The 21,810-nt window shown below is 37.0% G+C and overlaps 2 protein-coding genes across 7 annotated transcripts in view; one reads left to right on the top strand and one right to left on the bottom strand.

Moving 5' to 3' along the window:
* Positions 1-13,356, top strand: part of ACVR2A (activin A receptor type 2A) — a 91,953-nt gene extending 78,597 nt beyond the window's left edge. For 3 of the 4 annotated variants that reach the window (XM_036421218.2, XM_045575578.1, XM_045575577.1), the window contains 5 exons: positions 43-188; positions 1,856-1,970; positions 4,898-5,036; positions 8,070-8,200; positions 9,654-13,356. In XM_036421218.2, coding sequence (XP_036277111.1) covers positions 43-188; positions 1,856-1,970; positions 4,898-5,036; positions 8,070-8,200; positions 9,654-9,848 — 726 coding nt within the window. In that variant the 3' untranslated portion in view covers positions 9,849-13,356. The remainder of the gene's footprint in view (positions 1-42; positions 189-1,855; positions 1,971-4,897; positions 5,037-8,069; positions 8,201-9,653) is intronic. The other variant, XR_006740504.1, reaches the window with a different exon arrangement.
* Positions 13,357-16,174: 2,818 nt separating this feature from the next.
* Positions 16,175-21,810, bottom strand: part of ORC4 (origin recognition complex subunit 4) — a 55,187-nt gene continuing 49,551 nt past the window's right edge. For all 3 annotated transcript variants that reach the window (XM_045575289.1, XM_036421222.2, XM_045575290.1), the window contains exons 11-14: positions 20,307-20,415; positions 19,512-19,607; positions 19,363-19,430; positions 16,175-16,722 (exon numbers count right to left, since the gene is read on the bottom strand). In XM_045575289.1, the coding sequence (XP_045431245.1) occupies positions 16,534-16,722; positions 19,363-19,430; positions 19,512-19,607; positions 20,307-20,415 (462 nt within the window). In that variant the 3' untranslated portion in view covers positions 16,175-16,533. The remainder of the gene's footprint in view (positions 16,723-19,362; positions 19,431-19,511; positions 19,608-20,306; positions 20,416-21,810) is intronic.

Genomic DNA, 21,810 nt, shown 5'->3' with positions numbered 1-21,810 from the left:
TTTGTCAAGAACTTAAGTTGTGTTTTTTCCCCCTTTCTTTAGGGTTCACTGTCAGACTTTCTTAAAGCTAATGTGGTCTCTTGGAATGAATTGTGTCATATTGCCGAAACTATGGCTAGAGGATTGGCATATTTACATGAAGATATACCTGGCCTAAAAGATGGCCACAAACCCGCCATTTCTCACAGGTAGAGCTAAAATGATATTATTTTCCCAAGTAATTCAGTATTTGTTTATTACTTAAGCTTTTAATCCCCTGAAAAAAATTTATTTAGTTATCTAGTTATGCTATAGGAGGCAGAATGATTTCATTTATTTTTCAAATTAATTTTGAGATTGGCCAGGAAGTAATTTGGGTAATGTATTTATTAACATCATTAGCTTAATTGTTAATCACTAGCTTTATTATTGATTTATGTTTTAATTAGTCTTATTCTTGAAAGCATGGTTAAGAATAAAAGTGTATTTTCTCTGAATCAATAGGTAAATTTGTTTAACCTCAAAACATGATTGACTTCGAAGATGATTATAAGTAAAAGGGGGATATAACTAAGGAGTGCCCTTGTTTTTTTTGCTTTCATTTTGAATGATTATTTCTTGAGCTGAGGTGGAAGGAGGCATCATCAGAACAATTGGTTTTACTCAGTTGCCTTTTCGAGGGAAGAAATAGTACTTGGACAAATAAGTTATTTTCTTAAAAGGGAAAACATTAGTTTCCTTAAACATAGGATTCAGTTTGTCATTGTGTATTTAACTTCCTTGAACATGAGAACAATTTGTCTTCTGGCATTCAGTTTAAAATGGTTGCTTTAAAATTGGGTATGAACTGATGCATTTAACAGATATTTAGTTGAGTGGCACCAGATGGTGTTTTAGGCATTACTATAAACCCAACTGTAACGTAGATTCTGATTTTGCAAACTTTCACCTCAGAAATAACTCCCCTTCTCACCTTCCTCTGTTCAGTCTAACTGTCTCTTCCTGGATTTTACTCACCTCACAGGGAACTGAATGAACTTTTCTCCCCCAAAGGTTATAAGGAGTAGCATCCATAAAAATGTTTGAGTCTAAAACTGATTGGTGTCTCCCTGAGTCTCCTCTATCCCACTTTTGGTCTCTGTACACATAAATTTAACCATTGCTCATGGCACAGATGTATTCAGCTCAGGTACAGTATTCCTAGGATGAACCAGTTGAGGCTGGTGTGTAGAGGACATCTGATTGCCTTAAAAAACAATTACTCTTTTCAGAACACCAGGGTCTAGTTGGAGCAGGGTATGTTCTTAGTGCAAACTTTTTATCTGTTATACATTCCTGTAGGTGCTTGTCTGCAACCAGGTTGATGAATGTAAGAACCACTAAAATAAGGGACCATTCTAAAATGTAGGCCTGTACCAATAGGCAGAAGGCCCCCATTAAGCTATTCTTTGAAAATTCTTAAGTTTAATGTTCTGTTTCAATGGGAGTTTCTAACAGTAAACTCTGATGTGTTTTCATTATCTTAGAAAACAGCAATTTTATGATTGGTAGGAAGGAATGGCATAGATAACATGTAGGCTGGATAATATTTTTGGAATGGCACTTCTTTATAAAAATGTGTTATGGAAAGAATTCCTTCTTATTGTCCATGTTATAAATAGGAGTTTGTCCCTGTACTCTTTCTTGTGCTTCAGCTATATGGACACTTTGCTTAAGCTTTTTCTCCCTCTCCTTTTTTTTTTTTTTAATTTCATATTTTCCAGAAGCTATTCTTTTATTGCATACCTAGTCTCTCTTCACTTTCAGTGAAAATTTTTACAAGATGTACCTTGTTAAAACTTAATTTGAGTAATTTGTCCATCTTTCTATTTGCAAGGGACATCAAAAGTAAAAATGTGCTGTTGAAAAACAATCTGACAGCCTGTATTGCTGACTTTGGGCTGGCGTTAAAGTTTGAGGCTGGCAAGTCTGCAGGTGATACTCATGGACAGGTAAGCATGATCAGTATAAACTGTAAGAAAAAAATCTTGTCTCATATTTTCTTAGTATGGCATATCTGGGTTGAATTGGTCTGAAATTATTGTGGTCATTATTAAATCGAGATCTAATATAAAATAGCTCTCAAGAGTAACATGTTAAATTTGCTAAGGAGGACATCTTCATAGGATGGTGAAGGATTGTCAGGACCTCAAGTGGTTTAGAACAAGCATTTCATAAAAATAGCCTAGACAGATGTCATGGGATTCTATTTTAAAAACTAATCAAAGAAGAATCAAACACATTTTAATAGACGCATTCTGAGGGAGTTCTTAGTATTAACTCAGTTTTAACTTAATTCTTTCACTACCTTAAGAGCGAATGGAAGAATATTTGGCCACTATTCATGCTACATTGCACTAAGTTCTGCCCATTTTTCAGACAATTATAATTTCTTGCTTTTTGGTCTTTATTCTTTCCTCAACTCTTTAATTAGCTCTATAGCCTTTCTCTGAATTCTCTCCACATTTCAGGACACTTGTAAAAAACCTTGAGTGAAGATCCTACCTCTTGTCAAGGTCTGCACAGAGATCTCCGTAATGAGAACCTTTAAGAAGGCCAAAGGAGCCGAAACCGGTTTGGCTCAGTGGATAGAGCATCAGCCTGCGGACTGAAAGGTCCCAGGTTTGATTCCGGTCAAGGGAATGTACCTTGGTTGCAGGCACATTCCCAGTAGGGGGTGTGCAAGAGGCAGCTGATCGATGATTCTCTCTCATCGATGTTTCTAACTCTATCCCTCTCTCTTCCTCTCTGTAAAAAATCAAATAAATAAATAAAAAGCCACAGGAAAAGAACATTATCCATATACTTTATTCTCAAAACCTGTGAGGCTAGAAAATAGCAAAGGTATTGTCATTCCTGCAAGATGACTTTTTTTTTTTTTTAAGTATTTTATTTTTTAAATATATTTTGCTGATTTTTTTAAAGGAAGGGAGAGAGATAGAGAGTTAGAAACACTGATGGAAGAGAAACCTTGATGAGCTGCCTCCTGCACATCCCCTACTGGGGATGTGCCCGCAACAAAGGTACATGCCCTTGACCTGAATCGAACCTGGGACCCTTCAGGCCGCAGGTTGACATCTGTCCACTGAGCAAAAACCGGTTAGGGCTGCAAGATAACGTTTAATCAGGAAAACCAGTTTGACCTTAAAGGTACAGTTTTTTTTTTACAAAGCTTAATGACTTAGGCTCTGGTATGATTATTTCTTCATCTTTTAAATTATGCAAATTATTTGAACATCTAATTCTCAGCTTTCTTTTCCCCCACAATATCCTATTAATTTCCAAGAACACAGTTCTCAAATAACTACAGCATAATACATTTTGGCAGTAACTAATGATTTAAGAATTTACCCATGTTTCCCCGAAAATAAGACATCCTCCGAAAATAAGACCTAGCGCATCTTTGGGAGCAAAAATTAATATAAGACACTGTCTTATTTTCGGGGAAACAGGGTAGTTCTTGAAAGGCTGACACCAAATGTATTTGGAAACAAAGGCAGTTTTGTGGAGTAAGTTACTGAGAGGGAGATTGTGCAGGCAACCCAGGATTAAACACCTGAGCTTATTGTATGGTCGATTATCATAAGACCAAGTTTGGTGAATAGTTTATTCCTTTGGTACTTTATAATCCCCCTATTCCCTGTTTTTTTTTTGTTTTGTTTTGTTTTTAAAGAAAAGAATGTGGAACTCATTCATATCTCTTAATACCCTCATAGTTGGGTTACATGATGAGATTAACAAATAACTATGATACTTATATCAGTTGTTCTTTGACTTTATATTTCAGGACCAGAAAATAGAAAAATGCATGTTGTTATACATTTTATATATTACACAATTGTACCATTGAAATAGTTACTTAAAATAGAAAAAATATTAAGCTTTTTTTTTCTCTAAAGTATTCTCCTTATTAAATGAATTAAAAACTTGAACTTTAGGCTCTTAGTAATCTGTTCTGATTATCAGTATATTTGCAGATAATTGTGCCATTATAGTCCAGAAATCACAGTCACTTTATAATGGAGCTTTTTGGAAATGCCAGTATTTTCTAGATCCACTGGTCAAGTGGATTGGTATCTACCTAGCCATCACACAGATTTTTAAACATCCACCTATGAACGTTGTCAAGCACCAAGCAAAGCTAGCTGTACTAGCTTAGTAACCATTGTTACATTACTGAGAAATACCAAATTGTTAGGGAAAGACAAAGACCTCTGAGATAGAAGTCATGAATAAATAAACACATAGATTTTGTACAAATAGACTTTTAAAAGTTTATTCACCCTTTTCTTTTTTTAGCTAATTCTTTTTTTCTTTTTACATTTTGTATTGTTTATTTATTATTTTTTAATACAGAAAAAGAGAGACCCTTAAAGGACTTAAAAAAAAGATACATTAAAACTATATATTTTTTTTCTCTTTCATCCTTTTCCCCACAATTATTGTTCAGTTTCTTATGATTAGTTCCAGAAGAGGGAAAAAATTCTAAGTCTATACTTGCATGATGTTGATATATTTATTAAGGACTTTGGTATATATATATCGCTTTGTTCATTGATGTTTTCATCCTGTAGTGTTTTTGGAAATCTTTCTAGATTAGCCTGTAGATTTACCTCATATTTTTAAGAGCTGCTTATGCTCCATTTGTTTAATCTGACCTTACTGATGGATGCTTCTGCTCTTTCCAGTGAGTGTCTTGGCTGTTGTATTACTTGAAATGGAATAAATTCTGCTTGACTTTGTAGTCTGGTGGTTATAACTTAAGTTACCTTATCTGATATTAGACCACATGTGGTTTTGATTCTTTTTTACAAAAGTATAATATGTTAGTTCATAAAGTTAATGAATGAGTACTATTTGCTTTCAATGTCTTTTTCAGGTTGGTACCCGGAGGTATATGGCTCCAGAGGTATTAGAGGGTGCTATAAACTTCCAAAGGGATGCATTTTTGAGGATAGATATGTACGCCATGGGATTAGTCCTATGGGAACTGGCTTCTCGCTGTACTGCTGCAGATGGTAAGGGAAAAAATATTTTTAAAAAAGATACCTATATATGACTACACATGTATGAAAAGGGATGATTATATTCAAAGGTATTTTAAACTACACATTTTAATTTTTTTTTAAAATAGGAGGTGGTAGCTTAGAGAATTCAGGAGTCAGGGGAGAGAGGGAGGCAATATATATGGGTCCTTCATCTTGCCAGATGTTTTGCTGGGCACTTCACATAGCTTTAGGTTATTTCCTAAAACACCATTGGAGGTAGCAATTATCTCAGTTTTATACATGAGAAATTGAGGCTCAAATTTTAAGTAGAAATTAAGTAGCTTGCCTGTTTTAGCCTCAAAGTAGTGGTAAATGGTAAAACATAGATTTGAAGCTCTGACCCAGATGTAGGGAGAAGGCTGTGCTATTAGTTCATGTGGGTCCTGCCCCAGGTTCTAAGTCACCTCCTCTGGCTAGAGGAGATACATGAAGAGTTGAGACTTTTGCTCACAGGACCTTCAGGTTGAGTCTCATATACCCGACTAACCAGTCTGTCCTCTGTGACACATAAGCGAGCAGGCGTGTGGATATACCACAAGTTAAATTCCGTCTCCTCAAAGCTTTGAAAGTGTGATCTGATGTAGACATTATTGCAAATGTTTGCCTGCCCAGCACCTGGGTTCTAAGGATTCATGTTCTTTGTTCTTGTTAGTGAGGTCATTGTTCATGCCTATAAATACTTGCATTGACTGATAATAAATCTGCATATTATGTTCCTGGTATGAGATTTATAGTGCTATAAGTACTTGGTCTTAGTGCTCTTCGCAAAGCTTCTCTACTCCCTTCAGTAATGTTACAGTTTTTGCATGTGAATATAAGGCAAATTTTGTTAAACTCCCAAACAAATGTAAGTGAACTTGATCTGGTGTTTTACATTTTAACTTAAAACTGCCTAAAAACTTTCCGTGGATTGTGAAAGACCATAGAAACTGTTGAATATTTTAAAAGGTACAACCAATTTAGCCTATGTTTATAACATGGGGGCGGGGGGGAGATATAGATAGATAGATAGATAGATAGATAGATAGATAGATAGATAAAAGCCTAAGCAACCAAACGACCAGTCAACTGGTCACTATGATGCACACTGACCACCAGGGGACAGATGCTCAATGCACAGGGTTGGTGTCCCTCCTGTCTGGATAGGGTCTGCAGGGATCGGGCCTGTGGGGATCAGGCTCTCTCCTGTCTGGATCAGGCCTGTGGTGATCAAGCTGAAACCAGCTATCCAACATCTCGAAGGGATCCCAGATTGTAAGGGCGCAGGCCAGGCTGAGGGACCCCACCAGTGCATGAATCGGTGCACCAGGCCTCTAGTATTTAATAAGAACTTCATTAATATGAATTCTACACAGCGAACCATTAGATAGGTGTTACTTAGGGTCCCGCCCTTAAGTAATGTGCAGTTTCATTAAGGTGGCAGATTTTTTCTGGGACTCTTAAATTAATTCTAGAGTAAGGTAAGTGTGGATTGTTTAGCCCAGTGCTTGGTACATAGGCATTCAGTAAATATTTTTGGATAAATGTAACACCTGAGAACTGAATGTAAGAAAGTGTTATGGGAGTTTACACTGAGGAAATGGCTGTTACTGGGAGGAGGATTTGCCAGAGACACTTTTATGGAAAAGGGTGGATGCCTGGCATGTGCTGTGAAGTACCGAATTGCAGTTAGGCATTTCTAACCTTTAGGCAGAAACGGGGGCAGAGGATAGTGTGGATATTGCTAAAGTGAGTGCTTTAAAATTTCTTGTTATCTAATTGTTGATTCATTTCAGTGATTCTCAAATTAATGAGTTTCCAAATCCCTGGGGGTCTTGTTGACTCAGATTCTGACTAGAGGTCTGGGTTGGGCCTGATATTTACAGGTTACAAGGTGTACTAGGTCAGGCCGTTCTGCCGCCCTCTGGACCACACTCTGAGGAGGGGTGGAATAGACGCCTTAGCGTGACAGTGCTGTCACTGCAGGTGTTCCAGGGGAGGCTGTGACCAGGCATCAGAAGTTCTCACATTTAGAGAGGGTGGGGTTAAATGCCTTTCTTTATGACTTATTGTTTGACTTATATTCTTTTCAGGAGGATTTAGTGCATTTAAAGAGCTTGTACAGGGTTTATGCTACGTACAGACACAGCTGGACACTGAAATTGCTGATTGGTGACAGGCTTCTGTAAAGGGGAGAAAGCAGACTTTAGTCATTCACATGGATTCATATACCAACTCTGCACTTAGGAGCTGTATGCAAATTAGGCAACTTTTCTGAGCTTCCTTCTTATTTGTAAAATAGATGTAATCTGATCTTCAGTCTGTAAAAGTGAAATGGAAATAAATAATATATGTAAAGTTTCTGATCAGGAGAAAAGTGCATCAGATATCAGTTATTAACTCCTGACTACGTTTTCCTGTTTGAGTACGTCTAAGAAACCAGGAAACACTTATATTACTGAAGAAATATTGCTTATCTGTTGAAAGCACTTTCTGAATTGTTGGCAATGTTGTGTGGAGTGTTTGTGATTTGAAAAACAATGTATTTTTGTCAGCTCTTGTGAGGGCAGAGGAGGCAGACTCTGAAGTACAGAGCCCTTATGTGTTGGGAGTCTGAGCTTTTCATATTTAGAGATGGTTGTAACAGACTGAACCCAGGCTTCAGCAATGGCAGCACCACTGCTTACAGCTCCACTGGTCTGAACTGCAAGAGGAGGGGGTACCCGAGAGCGATTTTTAACTATCAGTGGTTCCCTGTGTCCTACATACATACCTATGGCGATAACCAGTACTCACATCGGGGTTAAGAAAGCTCCTTACAGGCCTTTGCAAAGTCACATACCAAGTCAGACTCCTCACTTCCCCTAAGCTAGAGTTTGGGTCACACTGTAAGTCTGGTTGAGAATGCTTCTCTCATTGTAGCGTGTAACAGCTGGGAAATGTGATAGTGTTTTAAAGTTTGTTCACTTTGGAAGCCAGGGAAATTTGAATTAAAAGATTTCCCCCCTTTTATTTACACTTTAGGACCTGTAGATGAGTACATGCTGCCATTTGAGGAAGAGATCGGCCAGCATCCATCTCTTGAAGACATGCAGGAAGTTGTTGTGCATAAAAAAAAGAGGCCTGTTTTAAGAGATTATTGGCAGAAGCATGCTGTAAGTTACGCAGTTAGCTTGTCACATGAAATCCCAACAAAATGCTTTGCAGAGGAATGATTTACACCTCTGCACATTTCTAGGAGGTGATCTTCATCAGAATACTGTGTTCTAGAAACTAGAAGATTGTGCGCTCACAGGGGAGATAGAGAAACACCCAGTTCTCTCCTTGGTTGCAAGATTTTCAAATTCTTAAGGATGCTCTGAAACTAGAGTCTAGGTGGGCACAGGATGACAATATTGTCGTGGTTATTTTGGTATAGATAAAACGAGGATCATAGATAAAATCAAGTTAAGCATTCTCAGGAATTGCTTTCTTTCTTTTCTTTTTTTAAAATATATTTTATTGATTTTTTTACAGAGAGGAAGGGAGAGAGATAGTTGGAAACATCGATGAGAGAGAGTCATCGATCAGCTGCCTCTTGCACACCCCCTACTGGGGATATGCCCGCAACCAAGCTACCTGCCCTTGACCGGAATCGATCCCAGGACCCTTCAGTCCCCAAGCCAACGCTCTTCATTGAGCCAAATCGGTTTCGACAGGAATTGCTTTCTAATGGCAAGGTAGAAATGCTGATTGTTAATGTAGACCTCTTATAGCAGTGGTTCTCAACCTTTTTAATGCTTTGACCCTTTAATTCAGTTCCTCATGTTGTAGTGACCACCAACCATAAAATTATTTTCGTTGCTACTTCATAACTGTAATTTAGCGACCCACAGGTTGAGAACCGCTAGCAGGGTCGCCTAAGACCATCAGAAAACGGATATTTACATTACGATTCATAACAGTAGCAAAATTAGTTATGAAGCAGCAATGAAAATAATTTTATGGTTGGGGGTCACTACAACATGAGGTACTGTATTAAAGGGTCGCGACACTAGAAAGGTTGGGAACCATTGTCCTATAGCCTTGGTCTTGAATCCATTTCAAGGGTTACACTAAAATGACTCGGTTTATGAACAATGGATAGCAATTTTTGGAATTTAAAAACAGTCATCTACTCTGATAATCTCCAATGCTAAAAAAATTTTCTCAGTGCTTCTCTTATTCTCTTTTTAAAATATATTTTTATTGATTTCAGAGGAAGTGAGGGAGAGAGAAACTATCAATGATGAGAGAGAATAACTGATTGGCTGCCTCCTTGTGACCCCCACTGGGGATCGAGCCAGCAACCCGGGCATGTGCCCTTGACCGGAATCGAACCTGGGACCCTTCAGTCCGCAGGCCGATGCTCTATCCACCGAGCCAAGCCAGCCAGGGCTGCTTCTCTTATTAACATGCCTGTATACCGTAGATACTAAAAAATGAACACTGACAAATAATAGCAAGTTTGGTTAATCTTGACACTTTCTTTGATCCACAAAAATAGCAATTTGTTTATGGAAGTTTTACTCAATTTCCCAATAGAAAACAAAAATTGCCGTGGTTTTTTACTATGTTTTTCCTTTCTAGGGAATGGCAATGCTCTGTGAAACGATAGAAGAATGTTGGGATCATGATGCAGAAGCCAGGTTATCAGCTGGATGTGTAGGGGAAAGAATTACTCAGATGCAGAGACTAACAAATATCATTACCACAGAGGACATTGTAACAGTGGTCACAATGGTGACAAATGTTGACTTTCCTCCCAAAGAATCTAGTCTATGATGGTTGCACCATGTGTACACATTGAGAAACGGGACTGTGAACTGGAGCTGCTAAGCTAACGAAACTGCTTACAGTGTATTTTCTGTGTGAAATGAGCAGGAGGTCTCCTGGAGACGTCTAAAAGAAGACCCTCGCTTAAAACTGTGGCTCTGGGAGACTTACGACACTGCCTGTAGCAGAGACGTGAAAGGACGCGATGAAGAGAAGCATTGTAAACTCTATAATAAACTTTTGAGAAAGTGTACATGAAGAATGTGGCCCTCTCCAAATCAAGGCTCTTTGGACCTGGCTAATCAAGTGTTTGAAACTGACTTCAGATTTCTAATGTCTGTCAGAAGACACTAATTCCTTAAATGAACTACTGGTATTTTTTTTTTTAAATCAGAAACTTTTCATTTCAGATTTTAAAAAGGGTAACTTGTTTTTATTGCATTTGCTGTTGTGTTTCTATAAATGACTATTGTAATGCCAATATGACACAGCTTGTGAATGTTTAGTGTGCTGCTGTTCTGTGTACATAAATAGTCATCAAAGTGGGGTACAGTAAAGAGGCTTCCAAGCATTACTTTAACCTCCCTCAACAAGGTATACCTCAGTTCCACGGTTGCTAAATTATATAATTGAAAACACTAACAAAATTTGCATAATAAATTGATCCATGTTTTGTAACAAGGTATTACAAATTCACTGTGTTATTTAAGAAAAAAGGTAAGCTATGCTTAGTGCCAACAGTAAGTGGCCATTCATAAAGCAGTGTTTTAGCTTTTTTTGTGCTAGCTTGTAATTTAAGGGAAAAAGTGCTGTTCTTTGAAATGAAAAATGGTGGTATTCCCCCTTCTCCCCATGTTTTAAAGCTTCATCTTATATCCAGTTCCCAAAATATTGCATTTTTACCTAAGTATTTTTTTTAGGTGTGCTGTGTTTGGGGAATATTTGAAAATTTAAAGCATGATTTAAAATTTTTTAAGTGAGCTGTGACACTGGATAGCTCTTCATTTTTATTCTTTTAAAATAGATTTTTTTCCTATTTATATATGTAAAATTGTAGTGTATTTCTTTTCACTAAACAGTGTGTGGGACATTCTTTATCACTGTTTTAGGATCACCTCAGGAAGTGTCATTACTCAGAATTCCTCACTCTCTGCTTTGAGACTTATAAGTTTATCACCATATTTCTGCTTGGTGCCATCTTGTCAGAGTAATATTTGATGTCTGTGATATGTAAAGAATTATCCTAGGATATAGACTGTAAATTTTAAGCACAGATTTCAGATGTTACCGTTTTAAAATAAATCAGGGATAACAAGTTAAACCTATAACTTAAAATATGCAATGACATTTAGAGGTAACCAATATTGAAAATAGGTCACATAGAGCCGTCTCCTCTTGCAAATTGCTCTCACAACTGATTCTGATATTAATTTAAGATAGTTCATTCCTTATCCTTGATAAGAAAATGAAATTGATGGTAGGCTTCAAGTGCTTTTCAAAACAGTATACCATTAGAATATCATTGGATTCTTTCTCAAATTATTCAGGCCACAGTAAAACATTCATTTCCTGAGTTTCTAGATTACTGACCACCAGTATTATGTATGCTATATACTTTTTGTCAGGTCATTTTAAAATCCATACATTAACTTTATAAAATAATTTTTTACATGTCACTGTCTGGCGCTCACTGTGAATGTGTTATCTTTAAATGGCTCTTTAACCACACAGTACACTACATTTTACATAGAATATGCACTTAATCTCTGGGAATAATAAGTTATATTATTTAAAAATAATAAATAGGTCAACAAACTAAGCAGGGAGGGAAAAAAGAGTAATTGCATTGTTGCCTGTGTGCCACACACCATCTAGAACATTCTCTCGGTCACATCATGTGCCCAAGTTGTCATGTCATTTTATTGTTGAGTTCACCTCTTTAGTTAAAAAAAGTACTTTGCCTATCAATTTCTTGATATGGTTTTGCTTCCACTTTGAAACTAATCAAGAAAGGAAAATAATCACAATGTTCACACAAGAAAATTGTTAATCTCCTGAAGACTAATTTATATCTGTTCTAAACATTTAATCCTGATTTTAAAAGTTAAAAATCTAAAACAAGAGGAATATTATGATTATTTGTCTTATGTGGGTACTTAGGGATAAATTTTATAAGACCAGTTATTCACAAGATAAATTTTTCTTGTAAGTTAGAATTTTTTTTTTTTAGAAATCTGGGTATTGTACTTAACCAATTTTAAAGCTTGTATCCTTTTGAGAACGTTATTAGAAAAACTTTTTATAAGCAGTTATGTAAGAATGTTCTGGTGACTACCTTGTCCTGATACCCAGTCTCGTTTAGAACTTTCTTTTGCCGGGCATTTTCATATTTGGTCTACAGTCGGGGCAGAGTGGGCAAGTCAACAAAACGTTTGAGCTGGTGATACTAAAAAAAGAAAGATCAAAGAATGAAAAAATGACTTTGTTTTGGGGTAAATGGATCCCAATACTTTTTTTCCTCATGTGTATGGTGCTCCTTATGATTCGTCTTGTATTTTGCCTTTCTGATACCCATCACACTGCTGCTCTAACTCATACTCTTTACCTTGCCCAGATCTTCATCTAAAGAACGCTTTATGATCAACTGCCATAGGACTGATGATGGATTAACCGGTATTTGGCTTTATTCGAAGTCAATGCCCTGCACAGCTCTTGTATGTATTTTAGATGCTAGGAAGTTTTCAGCATGTGATGTGTGATTCTTGTTTGAGTGTTTATTACAGGTACCTTGTGAATTCTAGAACAGACTGTGCCTCACAATTGTTGGCACCATGAACTATCTTTCATGGTGATGGTTTTGAAAATATAATTGGGAAATAACCCCAATAAACTTGGAATTTAAAATAGAATCATATATCATCAAATTAAAAAAAAATCTTCTTCCCCTTTTCCTTATCCCTACATAACAACTGCATTTAAGTAAAATGCAGCTGCTATGGGGGAAACCCCTGACCAGATGATACTTTGGTGGGATAAACTGATTACTGTTTTAAAAAAACTGCTTCACCATAGATATTTTCCAGTTTCTCTTTTTTACCTTTCTAAAAAATTACTTTTTAGGAACATTTGGTATAATGTGCATAAAATTATTTACCGATTTATGGGCAAAATGATACAAGTAGCATTTTGATTGAACATCATTTACCTCAGATATTCAACCAGCAGTACATTTTTTATGCAGTCTAAACCCATATCCTATTTGTTACTTCTCAAAATATTGGAAAGCAATTATTTAGCTTTACTCTGTATTTCTTGTCACTGTTTTGGGCACAGGTTGTTGTACTACTGTCGAATTGTACTTGCTGTTTTTTCTGCAAGTATTTAACAAAAAGCTAAAAAAAAGAAATAGCCCCATTAAACCCCACCTTGGATAAGTGATTGTTAAATATTGTACAAATAAAATGTATGCTATTCCCATTCCATCCCCAAGTTAAATAAAAAAAAAGTGAATATAGAATGATTTGCATATGCAGTTTTTCTTTAGCTATATATGTTCTTCTTAAAGAGGGGAATAGTAGCTTTGTAATTTATAGTGAGGTTTCCTCCTTGAGATTTGCAAGAATGGGGATAATTGTAAAAGGGAGGCTTGCCAGTTAGGAATGTCCTTTCTTTGTTGTCTAAGCAGATTGTATTCCCACTAAAGTATTTATTTATGTTGGTCCTGCCAGTTTTAGGAAGCCAGAGGCTAGTTGGCATTAGTTGTCTTCATATGGAAATAAAAAAATGTGACTTAGGAATGAGCCCTCAAAGAGATATATTCCCAATTTGTAGCCTGTTTACCAAGTGGATGGAAGGATTCTGGTATTTTCATATAATCAGTATTAGGAAGCCAGCTCCCATTTACATATCTAATGTTGCACAAGTTTTGTTTATAATGTGGCTTTTGAAGAAAGGGGTAACGATAAGCCCCACAATGCCACATGGAATGTCACAGTTCACACTGATTCTCAAGCTTTTAGGGTAAAGGCAAAAGAAGGGGAGGTAGTTTGAAAGAACCTGCACTGTCTTCTAAACCACTTGAAAATGGAAACAGTGGTGGAATCTACAGGAACATAGGAATTGTTTTCCACAATGTGTTCTGCAAAACAGATTTATCTTTTCAGGAAGCTAATACATTATACACTCAACATATATAGCATTATGACATAGTAAGTTTACAAAACAGGTTTTCATTCCTCAGAGCCATTCATGTGCATGTGCACATGAACTGGAGTTTGTCTCTTTAATTAAAACTAGAGGTCCGGTGTGTGAAGTGTGTGTGTGGGGGGGGGGGGGGGGGGGAGGTCCCTCAGCCGGGCCTGCACCCTCTCCCAGTCCGGTATTGGGAGATGTCTGACTGCCCTTGGGCCTTACTGCCTGCCTGCTCACTGCTGCTTATTGCTCAGTTTTTAGGGTAAAGGCAATGTGTGTGTGTGGGGGGGGGGGGCGGGGGGGGGAGGGGGAGGCTCCAGATAGCTGGAGCCTCTCCTGCCTCCACAGAGCTCCAGCTACCAATGCTGAGCTCCCCAGCTTGTGAACCCAGCTCGTATGTCGAGTGTCTGCCCCCTAGTGGTCAGTGTGCATCATAGCCACAGGTTCTGGTCCTTCCACCATATCAGGTAGCTTAGGCTTTTATTATATAGAAGATGATTTGTTTTATAGGAACCTGTTTCTGTTAGGACACCTGGAGGTGGGGGGAGGTGGATAAAAACTGCACTGAATTCTTCCACACCTGTTTTTCAATCTGTTGACCTAAGGAGGGGATGGTTTGCTTTCTGTTTCACTGAGTATGAAAACCCACCTTGCTACTTAGTTTTTTAATCTATATACTTGCCTGTTGATTGATCTAATGCAGCTCATATGTACCAGAGAGGCAGAGGAGGGAGGGATCTCAGTCTTTTAGTGTATTTAGCTTAATAAAAATTTATAAACCTCAAGACAGTTCTTCAAGTATTTTAACAGTCGGTGCCTTAAAATAGTTTTTAAAAATTTTTAAAGGGTCAATTTTAGCTCAAGTGTAAAATAAAATCTTTGCTCCTAGTAACAGTGATTCTATCATGTTGGCAAAACATCCCCTAAAAATCTGTCGAGTATTGCACAGAACTAGTATGTAAGCCTTAGTTTAGTGAGACTGCTGAAAAGCAAGTGACAGTGATCTGAAGACTTGGCCTTGGGCAGGGCATGACTGGCTAAGTGTGCGAACAATAGGTTGTAACTACTGAAGAGCTACTTTTATTATGCACAGATATTTCTATTCTATGTCCAAGACCAGATAAAAACCAGATAAATAATTTCCTGGAGCATTCTTTAAGAAATACATGGGAAGAAACCTTTACTGGACTTCAAGCCTTAATAGCAGAGACTGTGATGTCAATAAACCCAATTCTGTCATCATTCTCTGATTCTGGACACTGCCACCACTATGCTAGATTTTTCATCTGCAGGTAACGGCATTGAAACATCCTATAGTCTTTAACAGTTACAAGTATTACAAACTGCACAAGATTAGGGACAGTGCCTTCTGTAAACCTTCCATGAAAAAAATAAGCAATCAAATAATCCTGATTAAATGAAGTCACTTAACACTTAATGAATGCTTATTAAATTCTACTTTAAATATATGGCTGTATTAGTTATGGATTCCTGAATTTATAAGGTGATCCTTTGGCTGACAGTTCCACATTCCTCTTGTGATTTACTTTTAGATATAGATTTAGTTAACACTGCCAAACATTTCTTTGTGAAAGAGTTTTTTCAGGAATTTCATAAAGCACCTGTTTAAAAACAGATAAATTCTGATCACTTTGGACTAGAATAGGCCCAAGGGATCTGCATTTAAGAACACGCTTAACTCCTCAATGGATTCTTCTATAGATAGTATAAAGTACCACAGCTGGAAGAAATCTGGAGGAAAATGTCCAAACTTTTAGCCTTTTTCTTCCATGTGAAGCATCTTCTAGCCCAGTGGTCGGCAAACTCTTTAGTCAACAGAACCAAATATCAATAGTAATCAACGATTGAGATTTCTTTTGAGAGCCAAATTTTTTAAAACTTAAACAACTTCTAACACCACTTCTTCAAAATACTCGCCCAGGCCGTAGTATTTTGTAGAAGAGCCACACTCAAGGGGCCAAAAACCCGCATGTGGCTTGAGAGCCGCAGTTTGCCGACCACGGTTCTAGCCAAATTGGCCAGGCTCCTGAACTAGACCTGGGTCTGGAATATAATCTAACATTTCCATGGTACAGAAAAATTTTTAAAAAATTATTCATTACATCTCAATGCTTGCTGTTGTTTCTTTAATGTTTATAAAAACATTGGCTGCTAGAATGAAATGAACATTTCAAATGTAACACAAAAATACTTCATAACTGTTAAATAAGTATATGGTTCAATGCCTAAGAAATAGTCATATTTATTTTTTTGAACTTTTAATTCAACGTAGTCTAGATTACTGGAATTATAAATCATGAAACTGCTCATAATTTAAAGACATGACATAGCCAAGGATCCTACCTGTGTAACGGTTCCCCATGAATACAAAAATACATGTCTATAAATATAAAAAATGTATTAACACATCTTATTAAAGGACAATAGCTTTTAGTTCTTTAGAAGTCTGCCAGAAACAACATTACTGAAGCCCTGGGTTATACTATAACCAGCTTAGTGAGGATGTTGCCCACTGCCTAACATCTGTAGGACAGTTGGGATATTTCTGCAAAGCATTCATAATTTGAGTATTATCCAAAAGTAGTTTCATCAGCTGGTACTCTCTCTGTGCATTTACTGAAGTTCTTTCCACGGGCCTTATTAATTCTAATTGTTGTAAGTGTTCAAACGCCTGAAAGACAAAAAAAAAATAGTTTAGGTTCATTAGAGGAACAATGCAGAGAATAGTTAAGGTTTTTGGTCAGTTGTGGAATAGAATAACAGAAAACAAAACTTAATAGAAATCAATAAAATTCAAAAACAACTTCATCAACTTCACAAAAACTTGTGTATCAGGTGAAGCAGTGTCAATACATAGTTATCTGTCCTTACATTGTTGAATGTAAACAGGACACATTTTAATGCAGTCTGCACATTATGATTGTTTCTGATCTTATTTTATATCATATTTCCTACTAGTGATGAAGTTAATGGTTTCCAGCTCTCTATAAAAAAAAAAAAAAAGAGATCCTCTGGCACCGGTTTGGCTCAGTGAATAGAGCGTCGGCCTGCGGACTGAAAGGTCCCGGGTTCGATTCCGGTCAAGGGCATGTACCTTGGCTGTGGGCACATCCCCAGTAGGGGGTGTGCAAGAGGCAGCTGGTCGATGATTCTCTCTCATCGATGCTTCTAACTCTCTATCCCTCTCTCTTCCTCTCTGTGAAAAATCAATAAAATATATATTAAAAAAAAATCTAAGATCCACTATTCCAATACTTTTTGAGTTATTACTCAAATTTACACTTTTTTTTTTTTTATTTGAACCTTTGTAAGAATTTGCTATGTAAGTTTAATACAGCTGAGGAGAATGAGCCATAGGAGCTCAGCAAGCCTGTCAGCTGACCTTGTGACTCAGCAGAGCAAACCGGAGTGGAGGAGAGGGGCCAGCTCCTGCTCCTTTGGGAGTCCAGTGGAGACTGCCACCACCTGTCAGAGTTCCCTTCCATCTTCCCCACCTTACCGGGTTCTCTTCTGTCTGTTTCCTCTTACCTCTTTTATAACCCTGATGATTATTCTAGGTATTTTATTAGGTTATGAAAAAAAACCCATTAAATCATGAAATACTAAATGTAAATACTGACATTGCAATAGATTCCCAAGCTTTCTATATTCCTATAGCTTTATTGTGAAAAATAATATAATTAGAACATATTCTCTGTATATCATAAAAATTCTTCTGATGAAAGAGAAGTAGCTTAGATGACACTTCTGTAAATGAGAAAATACAAAAGGCTGGGGCTGAATAAAATTTATAGGCAGCAAAAACATTTTTTTTTAAATGTTAGAAACTCCTAAGAATGTAAATGCTCAGGTACCTTTTTCCACTGACACAGCTCCCCAAGCCATGACTATCAGACAGACACGGGTGTCAGGAAGGGGAGAAAACCCACCTGCACTGTTGTGAAGAAATGGCAATGCCCCAACACTTTAGGGTTGCTATAAGAAATGAAATTCTGACTACATGGGTTTACAGGGGATGCTAAGGATTGTATTGGTCCATTGCTTTAAAATACAAAATTTTTTCTCAGATAGTCCTCTAGAGCTGTGCAGTCCAATAAGGTAACCATTAGCCACATAGGGCTATTAAGCATTTGAAATGTGGGACTTGATTTTTAATTTTAATTTTCATTAAGTTGAGTTTTTAAAAACCGATGCTGGAGTCAATAAAAAAAAAAAATAACTCTGTTTAGAACAATTTCAGAATGTAAATTTTTTTTTGTAAAATATTTTTTTATTGATTTCAAAAAGAGAGAAATATTAATGAGAGAATCATTGATCGATTGCTTCCTGCAGGCTCCCTATCGAGGATGGAGTCTGCAACCTGGGCATGTGCCCTAATGGAATCGAACTGTGTCCTACTGGTTCATAGGTTGATGGTTAACTACTGAGCAACACTGCCTGGACTACATCTACTTCTTTAGCTAAAAATTTTATGGAATCTAAAGAGCAAGTACTTCCAATGAATATTTAGGGACTATTTTGATATATTAGGTTAAATAAAATTTATTATTTAAAAAAAACTTCACCTTATTTTCTTTTTTGTTGCTATTAGAAAGTTGATAATTACATTATGTGGCTCACATTATATTTTTAGTGGATAATACATATTACACAGAATAAAGTTTCTCAAGTTTTAAGATCCTTGTGTCATCCAACCCCTAATAAAACCACCTCTGTATGCTTTCACCAGCTAGTGAGATTTCGCCTGTTGGTTTCTTAATGGCTTATGTAAGCATTTTTGTGGCATTTTACTGCTAAAGTTATAGATTCAAACCTTGAGTTATAAAGGGATAGAACTGTATCAATGTATTTCACAAACTATAATTTTCTTTTCAGGATGTAAATGCTAGGAACAGACAGTAGAGGGCAATATACTCCCACAAACTAAAACACCTGGCTGCTAACAATGTGCAACTATGATATAGAGTTAGCCTTGAACAATGCTGGGGGTAGGGTGCAAACAACCTTCCACACCCAGTCAAAAATCCCCAAAGCTTCACTACTGTGGACAGGAAGCCTTACCAATAACAAACAGTTGGTTGACACGTATTTTGTATGTCATATGGATTATATACCATATTCTTACAATAAAGGAAGCTAGAACAGAAAAATTTATTTAAAAAATCATAACAAAGAGAAAATACATTTAAAATATTTACTGAAAAAAAAATCCATGTATAAGTGGACACTATTTAAACAACCCATGTTGTTCAAGATAATCAAATTGGATATAAAATATAGCAGCCTGCAGAAAAATAGCAGTGAATCTTACCTTCATGACAACAGGTTTCTCAAAATTATAGACAGAATGGGCTTTCCTTTGAACAAATTTCTGAAACTCTGGACAAAAAGCAATGACAAAGTCAGTATCTTCAAATAGGCACTGGGGTAGAGTCAGAAGGAAACTAAGTCTCCTCTCACCATTATAGACCATCTGAAAATTGAAGGGCTCCTCTTCATAGATGTCATTTAAATGTTTCATTGCTATTATAAGACAGATTTCCAAGACTGAAAGACCTATAGTAAAAGGGAGACAAACTATGAGTTATAGTTTCTTACTGATACATAAGACTGAAATAAATCTCCCTCAAACAAAATGATAAAGTGAAAGGGTGGAGAGAGGTCAACCCCCCCCCCCCCACCAGGTCCAAATGTGTTTAAGTTACTACCATCTTTATTACCTTAAGCAAGTTACTCAACTTCCCTGAGCTTAGTTTTCATATCAACAAAATAAGGATATTTCTAACTTACAGAGACGTTAGAAGAATTTAGCATGTACCATATGGCCCACAGTAAACAAACTGTGCAATGGCATGTAACTTTGTCACTTAAGGCTCTTGATTATTCAAAGAATCCATAAATCCCTGGAAACTATATCTAAATTCTTTTTCCTAAAGACATGGCTCATTAGATTCTCAAAAGTGACAGTAAACCCCCATAACGGCTAAAAGCCCATGCTCTTCATTAGCACTTGCTGCAGTAATAATACTGCAATACAGCCTTAGCTGGACTTCCCATGTGGCAAAGGGAGGGAGTGTCAGTTTTCTGGGACTTTACATGGGAGAGACAACACGTTACAAAGGACTGAGTTAAAGGCAGTGTGGATATAAAAGTAATAGTCTGTGTATAAAGCACTATACCCAAGGTTAATTATGAAAAACACTCCATTATACAAATTTAAACCTATAAAAATTATTAATCAAGTAGGTTTCTCACCATGTACAATATTTGCTTTAGAGTCCATGCTACACAGCTGGTTAGCCTCCATCAAATCTGCTGCAGTGATAAATGGGTGTGATGTGGTTACACGACTTAAAGCAAGCATCTAGGAAACGGGGATCAGAAAAACAATTACATCTTTACGTGGGAAATGTGGCGGTATTACTGAACAACACTTTAATTTAGAGAGTCTACTCTTACGAGAAAGTAAATATTAATGCTTGGGAAAAGTATTCTCTAATATTTAGCTCTACTAGTATTTAAATTCATATGCCATTTAACTATAAATGTAAACCATAAAAAAGTTTTGCTGCTCTTCTCTACTTCTTCCCACTTACAACTCCTCAAAGGAAGAACTTTTAAAAAGGAGTAGGGCAAACAGAGAGACCAAAAATAAAATACTACTTAAAGCCCCAAGACCAAATCAAACTAAAAGGCAGATGTGTGACTTGTGTATAAGTCTCTAACCACCAAATCTGCCAGTCCAGGTAGGGTTAAGTTAGCTACCTTATGTTCAATTGCTCAAAAAGGATAAAAATAAAAACCAAAATTACACTCAGAAATAGCTCTCCCTGAAAGCAGAGGCCACTTTATTTGAACTTCATTCCCTGGCTTCATTCCCTTTCTCTTACCTGTCCTTTTACATTTTTTTAAAAAATATATTTTATTGATTTTTCACAGAGAGGAAGAGAGAGGGATAGAGAGTTAGAAACATCGATGAGAGAGAATCATCGATCAGCTGCCTCTTGTACACCCCCTACTGGGGATGTGCCCGCAACCAAGGTACATGCCCTTCACCGGAATTGAACCCGGGACCTTTCAGTCCCAGGCCGACGCTCTATCCACTGAGCCAAACCGGTCCCGGCTGTCCTTTTACATTTTACAATTAAATATTTTTGACACACAAAAAGGCAAGAGAATAATATAGTGAATAACCACAACCACTTCCTCAGCTTACGAAATATGATCTTATACAGTTAAAGCCCCTGTCTCTTTCCTTGGTTGGACTCTTCTCCTTTGTATACAAAAAGAAAAATGTACATCTTTTTAAAAAGTATGTTTTTTTTTTTTATTGATTTCAGAGAGGGCTAGACACAGAGAGAATCAGTGACTGGCTGCGTCCTGCACACTCCCACCGGGCCTCTAGTTGAAGGAACAATAAGAAGCTTCAGTTTCTTAAAAAATAAAGACAAAAATACCCAAGGGTAAAATACAGACATAATGTGCCCTAGTTGGATAGAGCTTTGGCCTGCAGACTGAAGGATCCCAGGTTTGATTCCATTCAAGGGCACAAACCTCGATTACAGGCTCCTCCCTGGCCTGGGCCTTGGGCAGGCCATGTGCAGGAGGCAACCAATCGATGTGTTTCTCTCACATTGATATTCTTCTGTCTTTCCCTCTCTCTTTCCTTTTCTCTAAAAATCAATGGGAAAATATCCTCCAATGAGGATTTAAAAAAAAACAAAACACACAAAAAAAATCCCACATAATGTTGGTAAAG

The sequence above is a fragment of the Pipistrellus kuhlii genome, unplaced genomic scaffold (genome assembly GCF_014108245.1).
Source record: "Pipistrellus kuhlii isolate mPipKuh1 unplaced genomic scaffold, mPipKuh1.p scaffold_m20_p_7, whole genome shotgun sequence".
Lineage (NCBI taxonomy): Eukaryota > Metazoa > Chordata > Mammalia > Chiroptera > Vespertilionidae > Pipistrellus > Pipistrellus kuhlii.
The sequence above is the reverse complement of the archived record's forward strand: the minus strand, read 5'-3'. Positions and strand labels throughout refer to the sequence as shown.